Raw genomic sequence first — 21,606 nt, forward strand, 5'->3', positions numbered from 1 at the left:
CCAACAGTATTGGCACCCGGGATTACTGTTGTTGCAGTAGGCACTGTCAAAAGGAGCATACCCATCGGTGTATCCCATCCTGAAGATCCCAGCTCAGTATCCTGGGAATTAAGTTCATTTTGGATAGCTTGACACCTAATGATGTATGTCCACTGTCAACGTTCAGTTCCAATGCAGGGTGTGGTGTGTCCTTTATGAAACAAGGCAGAAAGTAAAGTTGTGGGGGTTGTAGTGTAGCATGTTGAACTCCTGGAGACAGACCTACAGCTGACTTTAAACACAATTTAGTTGCCATGTGCAGCTATTGTAGAAAGTATTTGCAATGTCACTGAACTTAGTCCAGAGTTTTGCAGAATCATCCAATGTCAACATTCTCTGGCAGTGAAGTTTGGAGGCTCCACAAGGTGCATGAAGAGTGCCATCGCCTTATCAAGGAAGAGCACTATCTGAAAAGTTCTCATTTTATAAAAGTGAAACATTTGTAAGTTGTCCTTCCTTCACCGATGATGGCTCCATTCCATGCAGGTGCTCCAATAAACCAATATATATATCAACCATGTCTTGGCACAGCATGGAACGATTTAATGGAATGTGGCCACTGTAAATGTTATTACTTACACCTGTGTTGGACAAGCTGTAATGCCCATCATGAAAAATGGCTCATGTACATCTGGCTCAGGGACATTTACTCCCACTGAATATTGGTCGTATCATTCCCTATGGGACTTTTTGGCTTATATTTAATAAGATGAACTGCAGGAAGTAAGAGTTACTGAGTTTTGGCAGACTTCCTGAAGCTGTAAAGGGGCCGAGTGCAAAGCCTGGTGTCACAATGGAGAGTGCAGGCAACAGGGGAAGGACCCAAAAACAGAGGAAACAGAGGAAGCAGCAGGATGAATTCTGTGATTTATTAAAATGGCTTAGACCGAGCCCACACAACATGCGATTTTGGGCCTGATTCCCCATTTCCGACAATCATCAGCAGAGTCTGATTTTTTTGATGGTTCTTAAGATCATCTTGCCGGGTTTGCCTGTGGTGTGGAGTATGCTAAGAGTGTTCTTTACATCAACCATCCTGGCTGCAACAATTTTAAATCGCAAATATTATACATGCTCAATATTTACATTCCAATATCCTGTTATATGGGAGGAACCTCAAGAATTGCCAGCACTCCTGTAGGTTTCAGAGGGTTTTTGAATTCATCAAATGGGATTCAACCCAGAATTTACTTGTAATTTATTTGTTAAACATGGTTCCCAATCAATCAATAAATCAATGTGTTTGCTGTTTTCTGTGGAGGCATGCAAGAAAAACAAAGTTTTCTTCTAGTTTTTCTCCTAGTGTGGGCCAGGCTTTACAAGCCAACCCGGTCTCACTCCACAGTCTTCAAAATGCGGTGCTTGGGCAGTGACTTGCAGCGTCAGACAAAGACAAAAAAAGCTGTCCTTTAACGTTGGCATGATATGTGGCCGATCACTGTTATAGTTTAACAGCGGCCGGCGGTGTCAGGGAGAAACGCAGTGGGACAAGAACAAAAGTTAAAGCAGCGAAAGACCTAGTGGGACATGCGGGATGGGTCCAACAAACACTGACTTGCACCCGAGAGAGCGATGTTCGCATCTTGTAAGATTATAAAGCCACCCCTGTACTTTTTTCCTAAACCCAATGACGTGCATTTGTTGTTGAAGAAAAAAAAAACATATATTTGCGTTGTTGTACCGACTTAATGCATTTATTTTGAAAGACACTGTATGTAAATGGTAAATTTGCTGTGAAAACAGAAGTGTATTTTGAAAGAAGACAATGCATGTATCAGGCAGAACTCGACACGGCGTCCCAGAACGTCAACAACCAACGCACCCAGGGTACCTTGCACGTTGTTTGTGGACATGGAGAGTCCGTGACCAAACGTGGATAGTTGATGAGGTTGGAGAGAGAATGTGTTGCAACCAAGCAGAGAGTCCAAATGGCGGACAGCTAACAGGCAAGAAGGTAACAGCAATGATGATGAACCGGCAAACAAAAGAAGTGGACCAGTGTAAATAGTGAGAGACAAATAAGGGAAGTGAGAACAGGTGAGCAGGTGAATGAAGAAGTTTGGTGAAAATGTCCAAAGGCATCTGGTTAACAGTCACTAAGGAAGTGGACAGACAAAGGCACAGACTGTGACACCGGGAAGGATCCAGGTCTGAGAACACAAAATCACCTGTGCATCAAAAGCATTGAATAGTCGTTTACAGTAAACTTACTGTAGGAGTACTGTGGGTCGACATCCCAAGATTGCACTTAGTGTAAGGCTACAAAGGTTCTGCTAAATGTATCATGGGCACCATAAGAAAGCAATAAATGCCAGGAAACAACAAGCAAAGCAAATATTTAGGTTTCTATGAACAGGTCATGATTCAGACCTCAAACCTCCCCTCCTGTCAGCTGCAGCTTCCACACTAACCAACTGTTCGCTGTCTTTGTTTCTTGTGGCTATTTATTTTCACCCTCAGGGCCGGTTTTCTATCAGTGTGTGGTTTTTGTTCAGTGTTATCTTCTGTCTGCGTGCTTTGTTTGTTTTCGGGCACTTATTTTAAGGACAATAGTATGCATTTATCCTGCGGGAGATTGTGTTTTGGCCACTAATCGTTAGCCAAATGGCTACAGTTATTCACACTCAAAAAAACAAGAGAAATAGCTGTGGACATTTGAAAGGGGCGCACAGACGATTCATCCACTTTCTTTGTTCCTCTCGTGCTTAAAACAAGCAATTTGTTCAGAATAGAAGGCAGATAAACACACAAAACATATATATCCACATTATCTGTGTATGCTGCACTACAACAATGTCCACACTGAAACTATGCTGCCTCTCGGTTAATTGGCAGTGTGTGTTTTTAAATTGGCCTGTCTGACAGAACAGACTGGCCCAGTATTTGTGTGTGCATGTGTGTGTGTGTGTGTGTGTGTGTGTGTGTGTGTGTGTGGCCATGCTGCAGTCTTAGGTCTCTCCAGTGGAGGAGAGCAAGAGAGACAGCATTTGAATCGTTTAATATCCCCCATCACTCCCTCCCAAACAGTCAGTAATCACACACACACACACACACACACACACACATGCGCACACGCACACACACAGCCTCAGAAAATGCAATCTTCTCTGCTGAAATGAAAAAGGAAGCTTAGCCTTTTGGCTTGGTGTGTATGTGTGTGTCCACATGCACAAGTGCACATGCATTTGCAAGGCTCTGCGAGTGTGTTCATACGTGTGAGTGTCCATGAATTAATGTGTGTACGGCATTATAGCTTTCCCCAATTTCCACCACCCTCCACCCTTCGGTATATTGCCACATATGTAATAATATTAACACTGCTCCCCCGAATGAGAGCAACCCTGCATGCATAATTCATGCTATATTCTGGCTCAAAAAGCCGTCTAGACGCTATAGCTTGTACATGCATGCTGCATCCACGACACGAGTGTGAGCTGAAACTTATCACGAAAACTATGAAACTCTGTCTTTTCTGAACCTGATCCAGCTCCAGGTTCTCCCCTTGTTTTTCCATCAGTGTGATAAATGAGAGATTATTTCACCAGGTGAGATGAGATTTTCCTTCCCTCTCTCTTTCTCTTCGTCCATCCTTCACCACTTCCCTCGTCTCCCTTTTGCTCTGCATCCTCACTTAACCCTCCTCTCCCATCCCTCCCTGCTTCTCATTTTCCATTCTCTTCTCCTCTGCTTTGCTTCATCCATCATCCAACTTTGGGCTCCCTTTTTAATTCATTTCTTTGTTTTGCGTCTACACTCCCACTGATCATCACCACCGGAATCAACCACCACTACTGAACCTCCCCTTATATCTGGATCCCAGCTGATGTACTATTTACTTAAAATGAGCAGTGCCATTAAAATTCATGACTGCGCCACATACCATGTTTTTTTTTTTTTTTTTTACTCTTAGTCTACTTCCTTTCCACCAAACAGAAGGTTGGAGGTGGAGAGGGAAGAAGGGAAGGAGGAAGGGAGAGTTGGATGTGGGGTGGGGAGGGGGCTCCTTTGGCATTGATGTGATGGTGGGAGGGGTGGGGGAAGACGAAGAGGAGGAGGAGGAGGAGGAGAAGTGGATGAATAAGGGGGATGTTTACTTTAGAGGTCGGCCCTGCAGTGTCCACCTGAAAATTGGTTTTGTGGGTACGGAGAGAAAGAGGTAAATGAGAAAGAGAGAAGAAAATAGAGCAGAATCGCAGGAATAAGATAAATAGATTGCGAGACGGACACAAACTGAGAGAAAAAGCAACTGTGAATGAATGAGAGAAAGACAGGGAGGCAGCGAGGAAGGGGGAGGGCGGATGAGGAGGGGGGAGGATAGTTGTCATTAAATCCCCCCTTCTCAAATCAAAACTGAGATTCAGAGGCCACTTTATCTGGACGGACAGACGGTCCTACGGTGTGGAGCAGCGGGGACGCTCTGAGTGTGTGTCTGAATGTGCGTGTGTTTAAAAAATGCACACAACACACACACATGCATTTTTTTTTTTGGTATTTGTGTGTCTGATGTGTGTCACCTAGCCATGTGAGTGCGCTGTATGGGCAATCGTGCCCAACTTTGAGCGTGTGTATGTGTGTGACATGTAATTGAGCCCTTTGAAGGTCAGCGTCCCTCTGTTCCTACTCACCATTGTTGGTTGTTGTGGGCTTTTTTTTTCTCCCTCTCTCCAGTTTTTTGCCTTGTGTCTCAAAATGGCCTCCCTGTCCTCCTCCCGCTGTCTGCAGACAGAGGAGTGAAGGACGAATTTTGATCAACCAACATCAATATAAAACAACACTAGGAACCTAAAATGGCCACTCCCCACTCAGTCTATTGTCACTCCATATGTGCACCACTGCCTCTGTTTTTTTTTCTCTCTCTCTCCCTCTCCCTCTACGTATTTGTCTTTCTCTTGATTTGAAGTATGGTAAGATTCCAGCGCTCGTGTTTATTGCTTTAGCTATTACATTGCCATTTATAGCGGTGTCGCTGGGCAGATACAGATGTGTTTCTCTACTGGGACTACACTTTGTCAGTTCACTGGGTCTTGTAAGCTGTTAAGTCTCTGTATCTAATGCTGTTTGCCACCAAAACTTTCCAAACCTCCAAATTCTGACTGTGATTTCTAAAGGAAAAGTGGACTTTTCTAAAAACTCAAACTCTCCTTCTCTTTCTTTTGATTTTTTGCCTCATTTTTCCTCTCAAATGTGATAACAAAGACCAAAAATTGAAGTAGAGAGTACCAAAAATGGCTGTGTTTAATGAGGCGACTTTTAACACACTGTCAATTTTAATTTCCTGTATTCCAGTGCAAAGACATATTGACTTTATGTTCATTCATTTCATATTTCTCCATGTTAGGACTTCACATGTGGAAACAGAGAGCATGCACTGCTTTTCTGGATGTCTTCTGAACTTTTCACGTACGCCGGCATTCCTCCTCAGCTTTTGATTGGTTGATTGTTGCCGCTGCTGCACGGCGCAGGAAAGGAAGGGAGAATCGGCTGTTGCCTAGCAATCCGGTTGCCATAGATACCGCCAGGGCTCCCTCCTAAAGAGTACACTGTTATGTACATTGAAAAGAGAGAGAGATAGAGGGAGAAGGAAGATAGGAAAGGAGAGGGAGGAGAGGTATGGAGAGAGCAGAATAGAGAGGAGACAGAAAAGAGAAGAAGAAGAAGAATGGAAGAAGTTGAAGTATGGCAGAGAGAGGGAGCGGAGGGGGCACAGAGGAGTTCATTAAGAATAACATAAAGAATAGGAGGAGAGAGAGAAAACAGACAAAGACAGAAGCAGAGCGAGAAGCAGAGTTATACAAAAAAAAAAAAAAATCTCTTCATGATTCATCATATAGATTCCCCCAGACAGTTGGAATGGTGAAGGCAGGGTAATATCGGAGTCTGCTTCATTTGGTATTCTGTCTTAACATGTGGTGCTGTGGCTTGCCGGCTGGTTGTTTTGTGTTATTCAGTTGTCTTGGCCATGTTTGGATAAGCTCCCACACCACCACAACCCACCCCACCCCACCCCAAATCCACTCTCACCCACCATCCATCTCTGTCTGTCTGCTTGTTGTCTATTTTACTGCCTGTGACTGACTGTAGCGGTTACTGTAAATCACAGCGAGGAGAAGAGGAAATAGAAACCAACAATGCAACAGTTTCATAGATGCCGTGTTCATAAATAATTTCTGCTGTCTTATAAATGTTCATATGTGAACTGACATAATGCAGTAGTGATTTATACCATAAAACTTTTCCATATTCTCGTCTAAACTCACTTACGGTGCTGTTCTTGGGGAAAATCCTGTGGTGCACAAATATGCCTTTTACAATTCTGGTTTGTTTGGAGTAAAATGCTAATTAGTAGTTAGCACAATCAGTGATAGCCACCATGACTGAACACACAAAGGAAACTGCACCACCTACAGAAACTCAAACTCCATATTTCAGTGCCAAAATGCCACAAATGATGAGATGCAGATTTTCACTTTAAATGCCCTTTTTTGTAAATTTCTCCTTTGTATGCTCTTTTTTTTTTGCTTTAGGCCAGCTGGTCATTTTTGACACGTGACAGTATGGGGCTGACACACAGTATAGTGGACCATGTGAGGTTGGGCACAATTCAAACAGGATTTCACAGTCACATTCCCAGCCGGTTCTCTCCCTGGAACAAAATAGGATTAATTATTTGCATTTTAACTCTTCATCGTCAGGGACACAAGCCTGCAGTGGCTAAGTGGCTCTGTTTAAGTGTGTGCACAAAGTATGCGCACACATGCGCTGGGTGTATTTGTGTCTATGTGCGACTTCTTTAAATGCATGATTTATGGGGGAGTTGGTGTGTCTGTGTGCGCGTGGTTGATATATTGGCATGTGTGTCTATTTGCTAAATGTGCACATATCTGCAGACCGCAGAGCCTGATGTACTATGTGTGTGTATGAGTGTGTGTGTCTCTGTATCTGCGGGTCAGTGTGATTACAAAGCAGCCATAGATCAAGTTTTATTATGCACCAAAACTGCCTCTGTCCTCTTTACTTTGCAATGTCATCTCTGCACACAAGCTCACATTGCACACACACACACACACACACACAGGCAAATGCATGCATCCAGACCCACAATGCACTGGGAGTTACGCAACCTGCTGACTGGACATGAGTGAAAGTAGTACTTGTGTGTGTGTGTGTATAAGGGTGAGGGGTGGGGTAGGTTTGGAGGGTGCAGGGATGGAAAGGGAGCAGAAATGGGGGAAAAGCAGAGGAAAAACAGAGCATAGCACTGGCGCAGGCATTAGTGTGACAACAGATGGATTGCAGGAAAGAGTTCCAATTTCCTCTTTGAGAGTAAAGCAGAGGGAAGAGGGGAAAAAAATAGATAGAGACCAAATAAGGAAAGGAGAGGGAAAAGATGAAGCACAATGAAGCGCAGAGAAGAGATCGAATCAGAGGCAGAGAGAGCAGCAGCAATAATGAGAACGCATGAAAGTGCAAAGAGGAAGAGGATGGCAGAAAGAGTGAGAGTGAGAGGAGGAAGATGGAGTGAGAGAGGGAGAGAGAAAGGAAGCCGGTGACTTTTCATCTGTGACTGACGGTTTCCATCTGACTGCATCTCTGCCTCTTTGTCTGCATAGAAAAAAACCTGAAGATGTCTCCTTGAGCATTTGGGCTTTTGTGTCTCTGTGAATGTACATGTATGTGCTCTTAATATGTCCTTTTGTTTCTCGTTAAATACATGCGATTTCTGTGACTGTAATTATGTGTATGTGTGTGTGTGTGTGTGTGTGTGGCTGGACGAGGGTTACAGGGACTCTCATTTATCACGTTAAAGAGAGCAAGTGGGGGATGGGACTGAAACTGGACGGCAAAAGTTATTATGCTAAGGCTTGGTTGTAAATCTTTGAGTATATGTGTGTGTGTGTGTGTGTGTGCACTCTACTGTATGTGTGTGATTGTGGGTGTTTTCATCTTTGTGTGTGTGTCCTCTCATTGTGTTTTTGCGTGTGCGCTACTCCTGAGAGGCTCTCCTCATTAAGCAGCGAGGCGACAGGAGTGCAGAGTGTGTGTTTTCACACACCGCTGCTCCGATACAACGGGAGCCACTTTTTTCGCCTCCCTTCCTTCTCTCCTCTTTGTGCTTCCTCCTCTTCCTCTCCTTCCCTCTGTTTTTCTGTTTCCCCCTTTCGCCTCGTTCCTTCTTCAAATCCTTCCCTGCCTCCTCCCGATCCTCTCCTTCCTCCACCTTTGCACCTCCTCCTCATCCTCACCCCTTCCTCCTGGCTACGACTGCAGTGCTGGAGTGTTTGTTGCCTTCGGTAATTGTGAAGAACAGATACACTCTGAAAGTGAAAACGCTCACACTCAACCGTCGCTTGTTAATCCCCGTCTGAAACTCAGCCTTGATTAATCAAGTTTTGTGTTTTTGTGATAATGGTAGCCACGGCAACTTGTTTTTCTTTGTCAGTGGCTGAGCTTACCTTTATGGGTATCCACGCAACAGAAAATAGGAGTAGTAGTTTAAACACGCACATTGAATCTCTTCAGTTAGTCCAAGCAAATGTCGTGCTGATGGTTGATATTCTTAAACATGTTGTCAAACACGGAGCAAACCGAGAGACAGAAAAATTAGAAACAACATGGGGGAAAAAGAGGAGAAAATATAAAAAGTGCAGTGGAAGAGAAAGTGAGAAAAGTCAACAGGTAGGCTGATTTGTTTGCACGTGTGCGGTGGCAGACGTAATTCCTTTTGGATGGAGGCACTAAGTTGATGAGGCTTCCACTGCGGCCGGCCAGAGGATGAGATTATCGACCAGCCAGAGTCAGGCTGCGGTATTGATTCCAGGTCAAAGTCTGGGGAGGTAGACGGAGGGGAGAGAGGAAGAGGAGGAGGTGGAGAAGTTGGAAGGTAGACAGTAAAGGAGATACTGGAGGAAGAAAATGGGGGAGAATGCCAGATGAGGATACAGTCATCAGGTCACGACTTGTGGTCCTGCACTTTCTTAAAGTTTTGCTCTTCATATCTTGCTCCTTTTCTTCATTCCACACTGTGAGATATCTTACCAGGTCATCATTAGTCAAATAATCTTTAAATAAAATTATTCTTTCACAGGGTTAAGATAATTGCACTCATTTCCAGCGCAGTCCAAGTGTTAGTCTTCTTTTGAAAACCACCCACAACTTTGGACTCAATATGAAAAGTCTAATTTAAATAGATATGTTTTTGCAACATAAATAGAGAAACTGTTGATGTCTAATTAAAAAAAAAAGGCAAACATGTATCTCTAAATTTAAAATAAAAACAGACATCTTTTCAACTTTTCTCCTCATAGCACTTACAAATGGTGTTATTGCTGGTGCCGCTGTTGCAAAGACAATCCGTGGACAATATGGAGGCCGGCATGGACCCAGTGGCTCCTCTTAATTACTGTTTGTGTCATTTTTCTAATGCTTGTATTGAACTGTAAAGTTGAGTTATACAAAGTCTACATCTGCGATCATCTCCTAAGAATTGACACTAAATGCAACCACCAGGATCAGTTTGGGCTACGATCCCTGGAGGAGGACAGCAGTGGAAGCAGAAGCGGTGGGAAATGAGGAGGCTAATTACTACTTCTAAGCATCCTTCTCGCTATCATACAAGTCGTTTTCAACAGGACGAATGAGCTAAGATTGAGGGTAGCATCGCAGCAAGGCAAAAAAAAATCTGGTGTATCCTTATTCACTCCGATGCACAGCTGAACAACAACATTCCTGATACTGTCGTTGAACCTAGCAGGCCGCTTACTACACCGTGCAGTAAAAAAATCACTGTTCTTCAAAATTAATTGTATTTTTTACAAACTTGAAATGTTTGCAAGTCACTTGTGGTCCAACAGAATGGACTCTGGGACCCACCAGTTGGGAACCCTTGACATAAACAATACTGTGTGCACAGACATGGACATTGTGATTTTGTTATGTTGTTGTCTTGCACAGCAGTAAAATGATGAGCCTCCGTATTTGCAGGTGATCATCCCTGGTGGCGGACTGAACTGCATAGTGAAAGTGAGGCCGATCAAAACACTGATGGTGTCATTATTCTACAGCCACTACATTGTGCAATCAGCATTTACTTCATGAGGATAAGCCAAAGAGAAAAAATTCTATTTCCACTTTAATGATTTAAAATTTTTCAGACAAGAGATCAAAAGACCCTTTGTGGGTTGAGAACATTGTCCTATTTATCAAAGCTAAATAAACCATTTAAACCCATTTTATTATCTGAAAAATGCATTAAAACAAAGATGAAAACAAGGCTGTATTTCTACGCTCATGAAAAGCTGATGTTTTGGACATACCTGGTTTTCACATCACAGTGACATAGTGCTAAGTGGAATCGTTGCAAAGAGTTTATTATCCACCACAGTCTCACTCCAACCGCGACACATATTGACGTGCTTTCCACGTCCACATACAACGTGAAAGGTACCCTGGGTGCGTTGGTTGTTGACGTTCTGGGACACAGAGTCAAGTTCTGCCTGTTACATGCATTGTCTTCTTTCAAAATACACTTCTGTTTTCACAGGAAATTTAACATTTACTTTCAAAATAAATGCACTACGTGTGTACAACACTGCAAATTGACAATTTTTTTTTTCCCTTGAGTTTAGGAAAAAAGAACAGGGTTTAGCTTTAGAATCTTACTGGACGTGAACACCACTGTCTCGGGTGAAAGTCCGTGTCTGTCGGACCCATCCACCACCCCTCTCGCCCGCCCCACTCGGACATTTGCCGGGTTAACTTTTGTCCTTGTCCCGCTGTGTTGCCTCGTGATACTGCCGGGTGCCGTTAAACTATAACGGCAACCAGCTGTGTATCATGCCGGCGTTAAAGGACGCCTTTTATCGTTGGTTTCTGTCGTGGCAACTCACTGCCTAAGCGCTGGATTTCGACGACTTAGGAGTGAGACCAGGCTCTAGTATCACATCAAGCTATGAGGATATATAATCTGAAGGAGCGACGTGTAGAAAATGATTTCAGTTTTAGGATTATGAGTTATTGTTTCTCCATTCTCCTTCATTTTGTGTTTTTTTTCTGCACACAAAAAACAAGATAAATCTCATTTTGACAAGCGAAACTTTGTATTGTAGTCATGTTTTTAAAAGAAGAGCTTCATCAAATCTCTGAATACATAAATAAGGCATGAAACAAGATAAAATAAAGTGAGAAATGTAAGAACATACAATTATTTTGCTTTAAGTGGAAGGAGAGACAGGAGAGGCGAGAGGCAGTTCAGAGAGCAGAATAACAAGGCAAGGTAACGAAGGAGCAGCATGGCGGAGGAAGGGAGAGAAAATGAGATAGGGGGAGAGAGAGAAATTATAAGCAGAGAAGGAGGAAGGATGGGGAAGGGTAGGTGTTGGGGGGGTGAGGAGCATTTGAGGATTCATCTCTTGCTGGATAATTCCCAGGAGGATCTCTCTCCAACACTTGAAAGCTGTGAAGTGTGCGGTTCTGCTCATACTCCTTCTGGTAATTGGAAGAGGAGCGGAGGGGAGGGAGGGAGGGAGAGAGGAGAGGGAGAGGGAAGGAGGGTCAGGTAAAGGAGGGAGATATGGAGGTAAGAAAAGAAAAGGAGAGGAGAGGAGGAGGGTGGCTGAAGGAGGTAAGGATTTAAAGACAGAGAGGAAAATGAGGAGAGGTAGAACTAACGAGGGGGTTAGGAGGAAAGAAAAAAGAAGCACCTGACTTGTGCCATCTTTCTTTCTTCAAGCTATCGTTTTTTCCCCAACCTGGCTTATATCTGTTTTATTTTTGCTCATTAGCTCACTCCTCTTTATTCTCCCTCTCTATCACTGTCCTCACCCCTCCTCCCCTCCCTCCCTCCCTCCCTCCCCTTTGCCGGCGATGGCGTGTCTGTGGTTGCAGGCAGCTTCTGAAACATGGCCGCAGGCGTTTAATCATTGATGGAGTTTTTTCCTCCATGCAGGCAGGCCAGCGGGCAGCCCCGACTCACTCACATGCGTCAGGACCTGCTGATTCACTCTCTGGGGCCTCCAAGCACGCATACACACACTCTCGTGCACACACATACATGCAGGCTCACATGTGCACACAGGCACGACTACAAAGGCAAACAGAGATGCACACACACACACACACACACACACACACACACCTAGCTGTAGCACACAGAAGACAGATAAAATGTAGCCTGAATGTGTGCGCGGCTATCCACATGTGTGCCTGTCTAGTTTATTCCACCAGGGATTGTGAGGCCCAATCAGCAGCAGTGAGCCCAAATAAAAGCAGCGAAGATAAAAGCAATTTATTTGACCAGAACAAGAAGACAAAAACGTGTTTGCATTGGCTCCAGGGCTGCACGCCACATATGTCTCTGCAGCTTTATACATCCTTCTGCTAGACTCAGTAAACATCTGGCTGTGTTGTTCTTAAAAAAGTAAATACACTTACATACTGTATACTCTTCCAGTATTATTCTGCTCTGTAACTACTGTATTCTGTTCCTCATTCATGTGGAGCAGGACATTGGGTTCAATGCTCTACTCTTTAGCCATGCTGATGGTGTGACTCTAGAAATGGTCAGTCAGTCCGTCCACCACTTGTCCAGACATCATCTCAACAACGACTGAATGGATTGCCATGAAATTTGGTGCAAACATTATTATCCCCCCTTAAGGATGAATTGTAACAACTTTTGGGATGCCTTAAATTTTCATTAGAACCATCATCAGGTCAAAAATGTTGTTTGTTTTTGACCCAATACCTGCAAAACCATTGACAACCCCATCAGCTTAAGCTGTAGCATACTTTGTGTGGTGCTAATTAGCAAATGTTAGCATGCTAAAAATGCTAAACTAAGAAGGTGAACATGGTAAACAAATGTAGGTTGTGTCCAAAATGACTCCCTGCACTCAATCAATAGACACTGAGTTCCCCTATTTCCCTTTTAAATGGTGCCACATTTGTAAGAAACATGCGTTTGTGGGATGAGCAGCAGAGCTGAGTATGTGGGTTGTGCCCATGAAAAATTTGCCAAATCTTCTCTGCCAATGCCAAACAGCTTTTTTTTGCTGTTGCTATTGACTCTTGTTTTGAGCTTCTGGTACCCCCAGGTGCTGACAATCAGGTGCCTGATTTGGCAAATTTTTCATGGCTGCAACCCACATACTCAGCTCTGCTGCTCATCCCACAAATGCATGTACCTTACAATTGTGGCACCATTTAAAAGGGAAATAAACAGGCTTTCCAAAGGTATAAGATTTATTGCCAACAAGCATTCTTACAACAAAGAAATAAGAGTTTGGACACTCAGAAAAATGGTACAGTGCATACAGCAAACTGTTAGTAAATAAGTAATGAATTCAGACACAGCCCCAAACACCCCAAATTACTTTATCCCTGCAGTACATCAACATGTTAACATCATCATCACTCAGAGAAGAAATGTATAGTTTCTGCTTGTTAGATACATACAGTCTTTTTCAAAATAAACTTCAGTAGAACACTGAGGTTTTTACCTTTATTTCACTGTGCAACAAATGCATATGGTTAGGTTTAGACTTACATTCATAAAGGAAGTGAACACCGGCCTCCTGGGTGAAAGTCCGGTGTTCTTGCGCCCATGCACCACCCCTCCCACTGGCCCGAAAAGGACTTGCCAGGTCCTGAGATTACACTGTTGTCCAGTGACATCATTAACTGACACTGCCTGATGGCGTATCATAAAGCCGTGAAAGGATGCGTGTCTGACGCCGAAGTCAGTGACCAAGCAGCGGTATTGACAACCTTGGAATGAGAACGAGTTTCACCAGCACACAGGCCTTTCTTACAGTGGACATTTTGACTTGTCACAGTTGGAAAAGCGCAGGTGTTATTAATAACACTAACAATGGCTCTGCTCTATTCAGCTGCTCCAGTGAGAGTGACAGTGAGCAAGCATGCAGGATACAAGGATCCGGAAATCATAGCAGCTAAATGGAATTCAGCCTTCATCAATTTGATTATTTACACCTGTGTTGTTCCGACTGTGACATGTCAAAATATTTGCCCTGAAAAAGGCCTACTGGCCCGATGACGTGCAGGGAGATGTTTTTTTCTGTAGTGAAACTCATCATTTGTAAAAGCTGACTTCAGCAAGATCTCATATCATCTCTGGAAAAGGAGTTTAGTGAGAATTATATGGATGGAGCCATCTGTGGTGAAATGATAAATTGTGAATTTCAGGTACCAGACAAGGTTTGCCTACAGTCATGATGAAGTCAACCCACCAGTCTCCACCTATCTTACATACAATACATATGTAGCACTGAAAATCCTTGTGTACATCCTGGTAACGAGTTTAGGTACGTTTGATAATCATTCTTATTGATGGTTAGGGCTCATACACTCGCTCCACCTTGTAATTCATCATTGCACCACCTATGAAAGTGCACAGCCCAGCAGTAAAGTCCTATGCAGTTAGATTCTCACAGTATAAATGACAGCCTCTTGCTTTTTTTCTGCTCAGTGCACTCCTGTTGAATTCTGCAGTAGCAGGTACAGCTTATCATTTCCCTCCCCTCCCCTGTTCTCTGCTGTCTGTCTGTCTGTCTGTCTGTCTGTCTGTCTGTCTGTCTGTCTCACATCCTGATCAGAGAGGGTTTTTTTTTTAGTATTTTATTTCTCAGATGATTAAAGCCAGACCCTGTGGAGCAGAAACCCAATCTCTATCCCTCCTCCTTCCCTTCTCGCCCTCTTTTCCATCAAATTCACCCTCTATACTCACCCCCCTCCCCTTCCGGCCAAACAAAACTCCACCCTGAAATGGATGGATTAATGACCTCTCTCTGTCTCTCATATGAACGCGCACACACAGTATCACCTACAGCACTGTCTGTCTGCGTGCCTCTGTGTGCTTATCTTTTGTCTTCCTGCAGGATGAATGGCTCTCTGTGCGTGCCTATGTATGTGTGTGAGCGGGTGCCTATGTATGTGTGTGAGCGGGTGCCTACCTGTGTAATCTCTATTGTATTCACTGTTGCTCCGTCCTGCCTGGTGAGTCATTATGAAGGACCCGTCCAGTGCGTTACATCTTAGAGAAGAAAGCGCACATACAAAACAGTCTGCAGTGGTTATGTGATTGCTTCCATTAAAGTGATTATGCAATCAACATCAGTAAGACGGGCAGGCAGGCAGACAGACAGACAGACAGATGGGGGGGTAGATGTGGAATGCATACACATACACACACACATATACACACAGCACTCAGGCAGGCAGGGGGAATTTCTCTCTTGTTAATAATCATTATGAAACGGCTTCACGTGGAGCACTTGCCTCTCTGCGCTCAGCATGACGGCAGGTCTGTCCCGGCAAAATCCCTACGCACACACATACACACACACACACACACACGCTCATACTACGATCTTTTTTCAATTCCTTCCCTTCTTCCTCCTCCTCCACTCCTGAAAATATTTACCAAACCCCAGGGGCTTCCAGCAGACACCCCTCTCTGTGCCTCCCCACCTCCCCCTCCCACTTCCTGGGTGACCCGGGGTTTGGTGAGTCCCAGGCTCCAGCGCAGACCTGCACCGGTACTTGTTTTTACCAAAGCAAACAGATGGAAAAGACGAGAGGAATAGACAGAGTGCTGTGCCCAGCTGGGATGGTACGCAGTATGGCAACAGGGACTTAGTTACACATCTCCTTTCTTCGTCTTTGCTTTACATCTGAGCATTTTACTTTTAATCACTCAGTGTCAGTACAGGAGTCTGTCGACGATGTTTTGTCTTTCTCAGCACACCTCAGTGACGGCCGCTCTGTTGATCTTACGTTTACAGTCTTCCCCTCTCCATTGTCTTGGGATTGATACAGCTTGGTCACACCAGGGCAACATTTCATATCAGTGATATATAAAGCTTCGTTTCCACCGAGCAGTATGGTACAGTTCAATTTGGTACCCTTTTTTTTCTGTTTCCACTGAGAAAAGTTGTGGATGGTACCAATAGAACTGTTCTGTACCGTCCCCATGTTTGGTCCCCCCTCTGTTGGGGTACCTAGCACACAGATCTGGTACTAAAAGGTGGAGCTGTGAACACTGCAGTCTGATTGGTCAGTAGAGGACGGTCACTCTGCTCAGGGCTGAGTTGTGTCTGGTTTTGAGGCTCATGTAACCACTGTTCATACTGTGGAGAGTTTTATTAGTAAACTGTAACTATAAAATGAAAGGATGTTTTGCTGCCTCTCACAGCAGCTGGAGTCTGAGAAAAAATAATTTAATTCACTGGGATGACTGCCGGCAACTTTTAAGGTGGAACATTTACTTGTAATGTTACTCAGTGCATGAGGTGAAGACATGAATCCATCAGCACACCTTAAATTTTACTGTGACAACTTTGACCGTTGGATCTTCAAGTTTAAAATATATATATATTAATTTTTTTTTTTTTTTTCAAAGATCATTTTTTGGGCATCTTGCCTTTAATTGATAGGACAGTCAAACGTGAAGGGGGGAGAGAGAAAGAAGGTACGACATGCAGCAAAGGGCTGCAGGCTGGAAATGAACCTGGGCCGCTGCATTGAGGACGAAGCCTATGTACATGGGACGCCTGCTCTATCCACTAAGCCACCGACACCCCAAAATATATATATTAATTTTGACCGGGTAATGTGAATGGCATATATTCTAATCCTCACTCAGAGAGAGAAAAAAAAAACGTCTTGGAGCATCGTTCCTGTGGGCTATGGCAACACTAAACCTCTGAGCTTGCCTTAGAAGGACTGAATGCACAAACACGCTATTTTTAAATATCCCATGGAGAGAGACTCTTACTGCAGCCTATTCTATTTTGTTCTGAAAATGTCGGCGTGCAGCCTCGTTCTGTGGACGATAAACGAGGTGCAGACTTCCATCTATGTCACTGGTAATGAGGAAATACAGTGAGTGCTGGACAGAGATATTAGGAGTACTGTGTGGAGTGAAAACACTGGGTCTACCATGTCTGAAGGGTTACTTTTGGTTCCAAAGGGACCATACTGAAAGAGTAAACGTGGCTAAAATTTACTCTATGCTCTTCATCCCCTTTTCTAAGAGCCCAGACAGGAATAAACTGAAGTCCCGCATTTCCTTACCTGCTTCCTGTTTTCTTTTTCTTCTTCTAGCCAAGAAAGCACCAGACGGCTCAGTGATCGCCAACGGCTACTGCGACTTCTGCCTCGGAGGCTCAAAGAAGACCGGCTGTCCTGAAGACCTTATCTCCTGTGCGGACTGTGGACGCTCAGGTAGGGCACCGCTGAAGGGGATGATTGGCAGGAGGAAGGCGGTCCTCTGTTGATGCACAGTTTTGAAGTGCTTCGTATTCACTATATAAATAAATGCAAGTTTCGATTCCTGTTACGCTTAAAATGGATGGACCATACCGGTGTTCTTTTTTTGTTTGTTTGTTTTAGCCCATCTACTTCAAATCATGTACAGTTACCTTATTAATAGACATTTGCTGTAATGTTTTAGACTTTTGAGGTGTTTTCTCACCTTCCAGGCAGCAATGGGTTCACACTTTTCACTAGAGTTTTCAAACCAATTTGCAGAGACTTGAAACTGACCCCAGATAGCCATTTGTCTTTAACTATGGTGGCTCTGAAGGACAAATGCATACAGTGACTGCATAAACATCACTGGAGGATCTGTACATAAAAATACAAACATATTTATAGAGATTACAAATGCTAACTCGTGTTTGTTGATAAGGTAGCATCACCTCACACTATCTGTGACTTTTAGAAATTAACTTAAAGGGACAATTCACCCCAAAATCAAAAATACATATTTTTCCTTTTACTTGTAGTGTGATTTATCAATTTAGATTGTTTATGTGTGAGTCTGTTGAGTGTCGGAGATATCGGCCGTAGAGGTGTCTGCCTTCTCTTGAATATAATGAAACTAGACAGCACTCAGCTTGTGGTGTGTGGGGAGGATATCATTTGAAAAGCTCCACAGCAATGTCTCTTTTCAGAAATCATGAACCGGTTACTTGAGATAATCTACAAACCTTGCTGTAAGCAGTTTCATGTAGCAACTATTTTCTGTCCACTGACCTACAACCTGCCAAACATATCACTCGACAGAAGGAAGTGTGCCAAGCCTCTTGTCCATGAGTAGATGCACACTTTCTCCTGCGTGAGGACTTCAAGAAACTGCTCACAACAAGGTCTGCAGAATATCTCCAGTAACCAGGTCTTGATTTGCTCAAAGAGACATTGCTGTTGAGTTTTTCCACATGCACTTTTTTAGTGCTTTGGGCACCACAAGTCAGCTGCCATCTAATTCTGTTATATTTAAGAGAATGCAGACATCACTGCAGCCAATATCTCAAAGACTCAGCAATACACACAATACAGTCAAGACTGATACATTGCATTACAGGTAACAGAAAAAATATGTATTTTTGATTCTGGGTTGAAGTGTTCCTTTAACATTTGAATTGGTAAGTAGAGGTGCTACTTTTGGGACTTATTGTCCACTGACAATAACTGTATATAAGGATAAAATTCATGCCTGACTTTATTTGTGTTTGCACTGCATTACCATTCAGCAGCGCCGTAATGTGGACAATAAAAACGTACATAAACTCCACAGTGTTCTGCCTTTTCTTAAGTTACTCTCTGCAAGTTGATTTTCTGTCTGTACAGAGAGGAACAGAAACCTTTGGCTGCCAGAAAGGTAGAAAACTCATAAAACTTCTTAAAGAATATGACATGCTTTGGAAAACAGTGGCTATAAATGTAAAATGTACTAAAATCTTCTCTGCAACAGTTTCTCTTCCCTCAAACACACTTGCTGCTTGTAAAAGTGCCATTTAAATTTAAATCCCCTTTAAAGCCGTATTTTGAAAGCGTCAACATGCAACAATAAAGTGCAATTCTTTATACGATATAATCCATTTCTCGTGAGCGTTAACACTATAAACATAGAGGATTTCTGATTTTGTAAAGTTTTGTACAATACCAAAATTATCAGATAGATAAATCACATGAGATACAATTTTAGATATTTACCAACTTGCATGAAGCTCCCAGTATATGCAATAAATATAATGATACATACTCCGCAGTATGTCAGAAGTGCAAACACGCTCTGGCATGTTTACTGTTTTCAAAGTCAGGAATGAACTTTAACACTCAATCTGGCTGTTGTTTTCATTTAATGTGGTCATTTCACAGTGATCACAGTGTTGTCAAACACACTTACATTCCTCAGCATTAAAATATGAATGGATTCAATAAACTGTAATATTGGTGTGACCAAAAAAAAAAAAAAAAATACAAAATGGTTAAGAATCTTGTCTGCTGCACGCCTTTCAGTCCTGGCTTGTTGTACAACAACCTACTTTACAACTGTGATGTAAACCTTTGTCTATTTCTTCTTTCTGAGACAGTGTGACAGTGTGACATTTATGAGAGAATGGTCTCCTTTAGTATGTATTGTGGTTGTGAATGGCCGACAGTAAAGCTTATCAGAGTAGAGTTCAAGTATGATTTTTTTTTCTTTTAAAAATATGGTTGTATTATTTTTTTTCCCATTATAAAATCCCTTTGTTTTGGTTTGTGGGATGTGCTTGTATATTCTGGTTCTATGTATACATGCAGAGATTGCAGTGTATATGGTGCTGACTTTGTGTACTTACTACTTGATTGCATGTACTGTACATATATTTTTCTCCACATGTTTTTTTTTATTATTATTCATCTGAAAATAAAAAAAAAGCAGAACTAAAATGATGTACGTGATTTGTAGTGAATGGGCTGCAGCATGCAAAACACTGGTATGGTCCTCTTCTTTATAACCACTCACAAAGACAACAAATGGAGGTCGGGAAACGAGGATGACATAACAATATTTCTATTGTCATGATCATGGAAACACAGCAGCACAGCAAGTGCCAGGAGAAACCTGTGGTAAAAAGAGAGATAAAATATATTTTATATTGCAGAGAAGTGGAGTACAATGGGAAAGGACAATTTATTTTCCCTGTTACACCTAGAAATTGTTACCGCTTTTACTGAAATTCCAACATTTTTTGTAGTTATCAAGCTCAAATCAATAGTAAGCTTATGCCAGAATCTCTCTGTGGGCACTGAAATAACATTTCTTTTTGTAATTTTACCAAAAATCAAGATTATTAGTGTGAATATAGGGTAAAAATGTACACAAAAATATGAAATATTGTATGAAAATACCATCCAAACATCCTCTCCGCTATCTCAGGTCATGTAATGTTCACATCTGTAACACACCACTGCTGAATTCCCCATCAAATATAAATAAATCACCTGCATGAAGCAAAGAAGCTGACGGACAGACGGGATAGGTAGATGATGGATGACTGTCCTCAAAATACAGAAAGCGATGGTGAAAAACATTGTGTGGGTGTGTGCGTGTGTGTGTGTGTGTGTGTGTGTGTGTGTGTGTGTGCACTCAGGCCACCCGTCCTGTCTGCAGTTCACAGTGAACATGACGGCTGCGGTGAGGACTTATCGCTGGCAGTGCATCGAGTGCAAGTCCTGCAGTCTGTGTGGCACCTCTGAGAACGACGTAGGATCTCACTCTATACTACATGTTAACTCTGAACACATGTGGCTGCACACACACACACACACACACACACACATACACGAACACAGACACATCACCTACTGTAGTACATGATATTAGGAAACTAATTGCATGCATTTTGGTTTTATACGTACAGCAAGTTTAGTGGGTACTGGTACATCGATTTTTTTGACAGTGATCCAGGAGCTTATTTAGAGTCACTTGCTTGTTCACAGATGTGAGTGCATGAAGGTTTGATCCCTCTGGCTGAAGGTTGACCACTGGGCTGTACTCAGACCCAATTGGTCCCACTGGGATGAAACCGCTTTTAATCCATGAGAAAGGATACACAGATGTCAGGGTTTTTTTCCTCAAATTTGTATTCACACAAACTGTACTGCGAACAAAAGAACGTCACAGGTTATTATTGTTGCCTTAAGGGAGAAAGGAACTACATCCATGAGGGAAAGTTGTTGATTTTTTATTCTTTATTGTCCAACAAAATAAAAGTCTGCATGGTTAACAGTGTTTTAGACAATTTCAGAACAACCAAAGATATGTGTATCACACCTCAACCGATTTATATTGAAACAAATTCATATCTTCGAGTACTTAACACATTAAATTCATGCTCTTGAGTGCTTTCAAATCCTACATATTAACACCTGTTTATATGAATATTCTCTGTTCCAGGACCAGCTGCTGTTCTGTGATGATTGTGACAGAGGCTACCACATGTACTGTCTGAGCCCTCCCATGTCTGAACCACCAGAGGGTATGTATAAGAAGAATACAAGCATATAATCAAGAGATAGCTCTCAAAAGTGCTCTTATCAAGGACTCCTGAACCTTTATTTGGTCAGACTGCAAAGCCCAAAGGAAACTCATCTGAGAACATTTTTGTTTGCACAGAATTATGTAACTGTCTGTACTGTAGGTGGGGAGACAATCACAGTGAGGAGCGTGAAACCTGCGGTCAAAACAGTCAGACCGTCTCTGTGCTGACATTTAGTTAG

The 21,606-nt window shown here is 42.8% G+C and overlaps 1 protein-coding gene across 1 annotated transcript in view; it reads left to right on the forward strand.

Moving 5' to 3' along the window:
* Positions 1 to 21,606, forward strand: part of dpf1 (double PHD fingers 1) — a 52,977-nt gene that overhangs the window by 27,822 nt on the left and 3,549 nt on the right. Inside the window, exons 9-11 of the mRNA XM_050071415.1 lie at positions 17,161 to 17,280; positions 20,478 to 20,590; positions 21,284 to 21,365. Coding sequence (XP_049927372.1) covers positions 17,161 to 17,280; positions 20,478 to 20,590; positions 21,284 to 21,365 — 315 coding nt within the window. The remainder of the gene's footprint in view (positions 1 to 17,160; positions 17,281 to 20,477; positions 20,591 to 21,283; positions 21,366 to 21,606) is intronic.

This window comes from Epinephelus moara, chromosome 2 (assembly GCF_006386435.1).
Source record: "Epinephelus moara isolate mb chromosome 2, YSFRI_EMoa_1.0, whole genome shotgun sequence".
NCBI classification, from domain to species: domain Eukaryota; kingdom Metazoa; phylum Chordata; class Actinopteri; order Perciformes; family Serranidae; genus Epinephelus; species Epinephelus moara.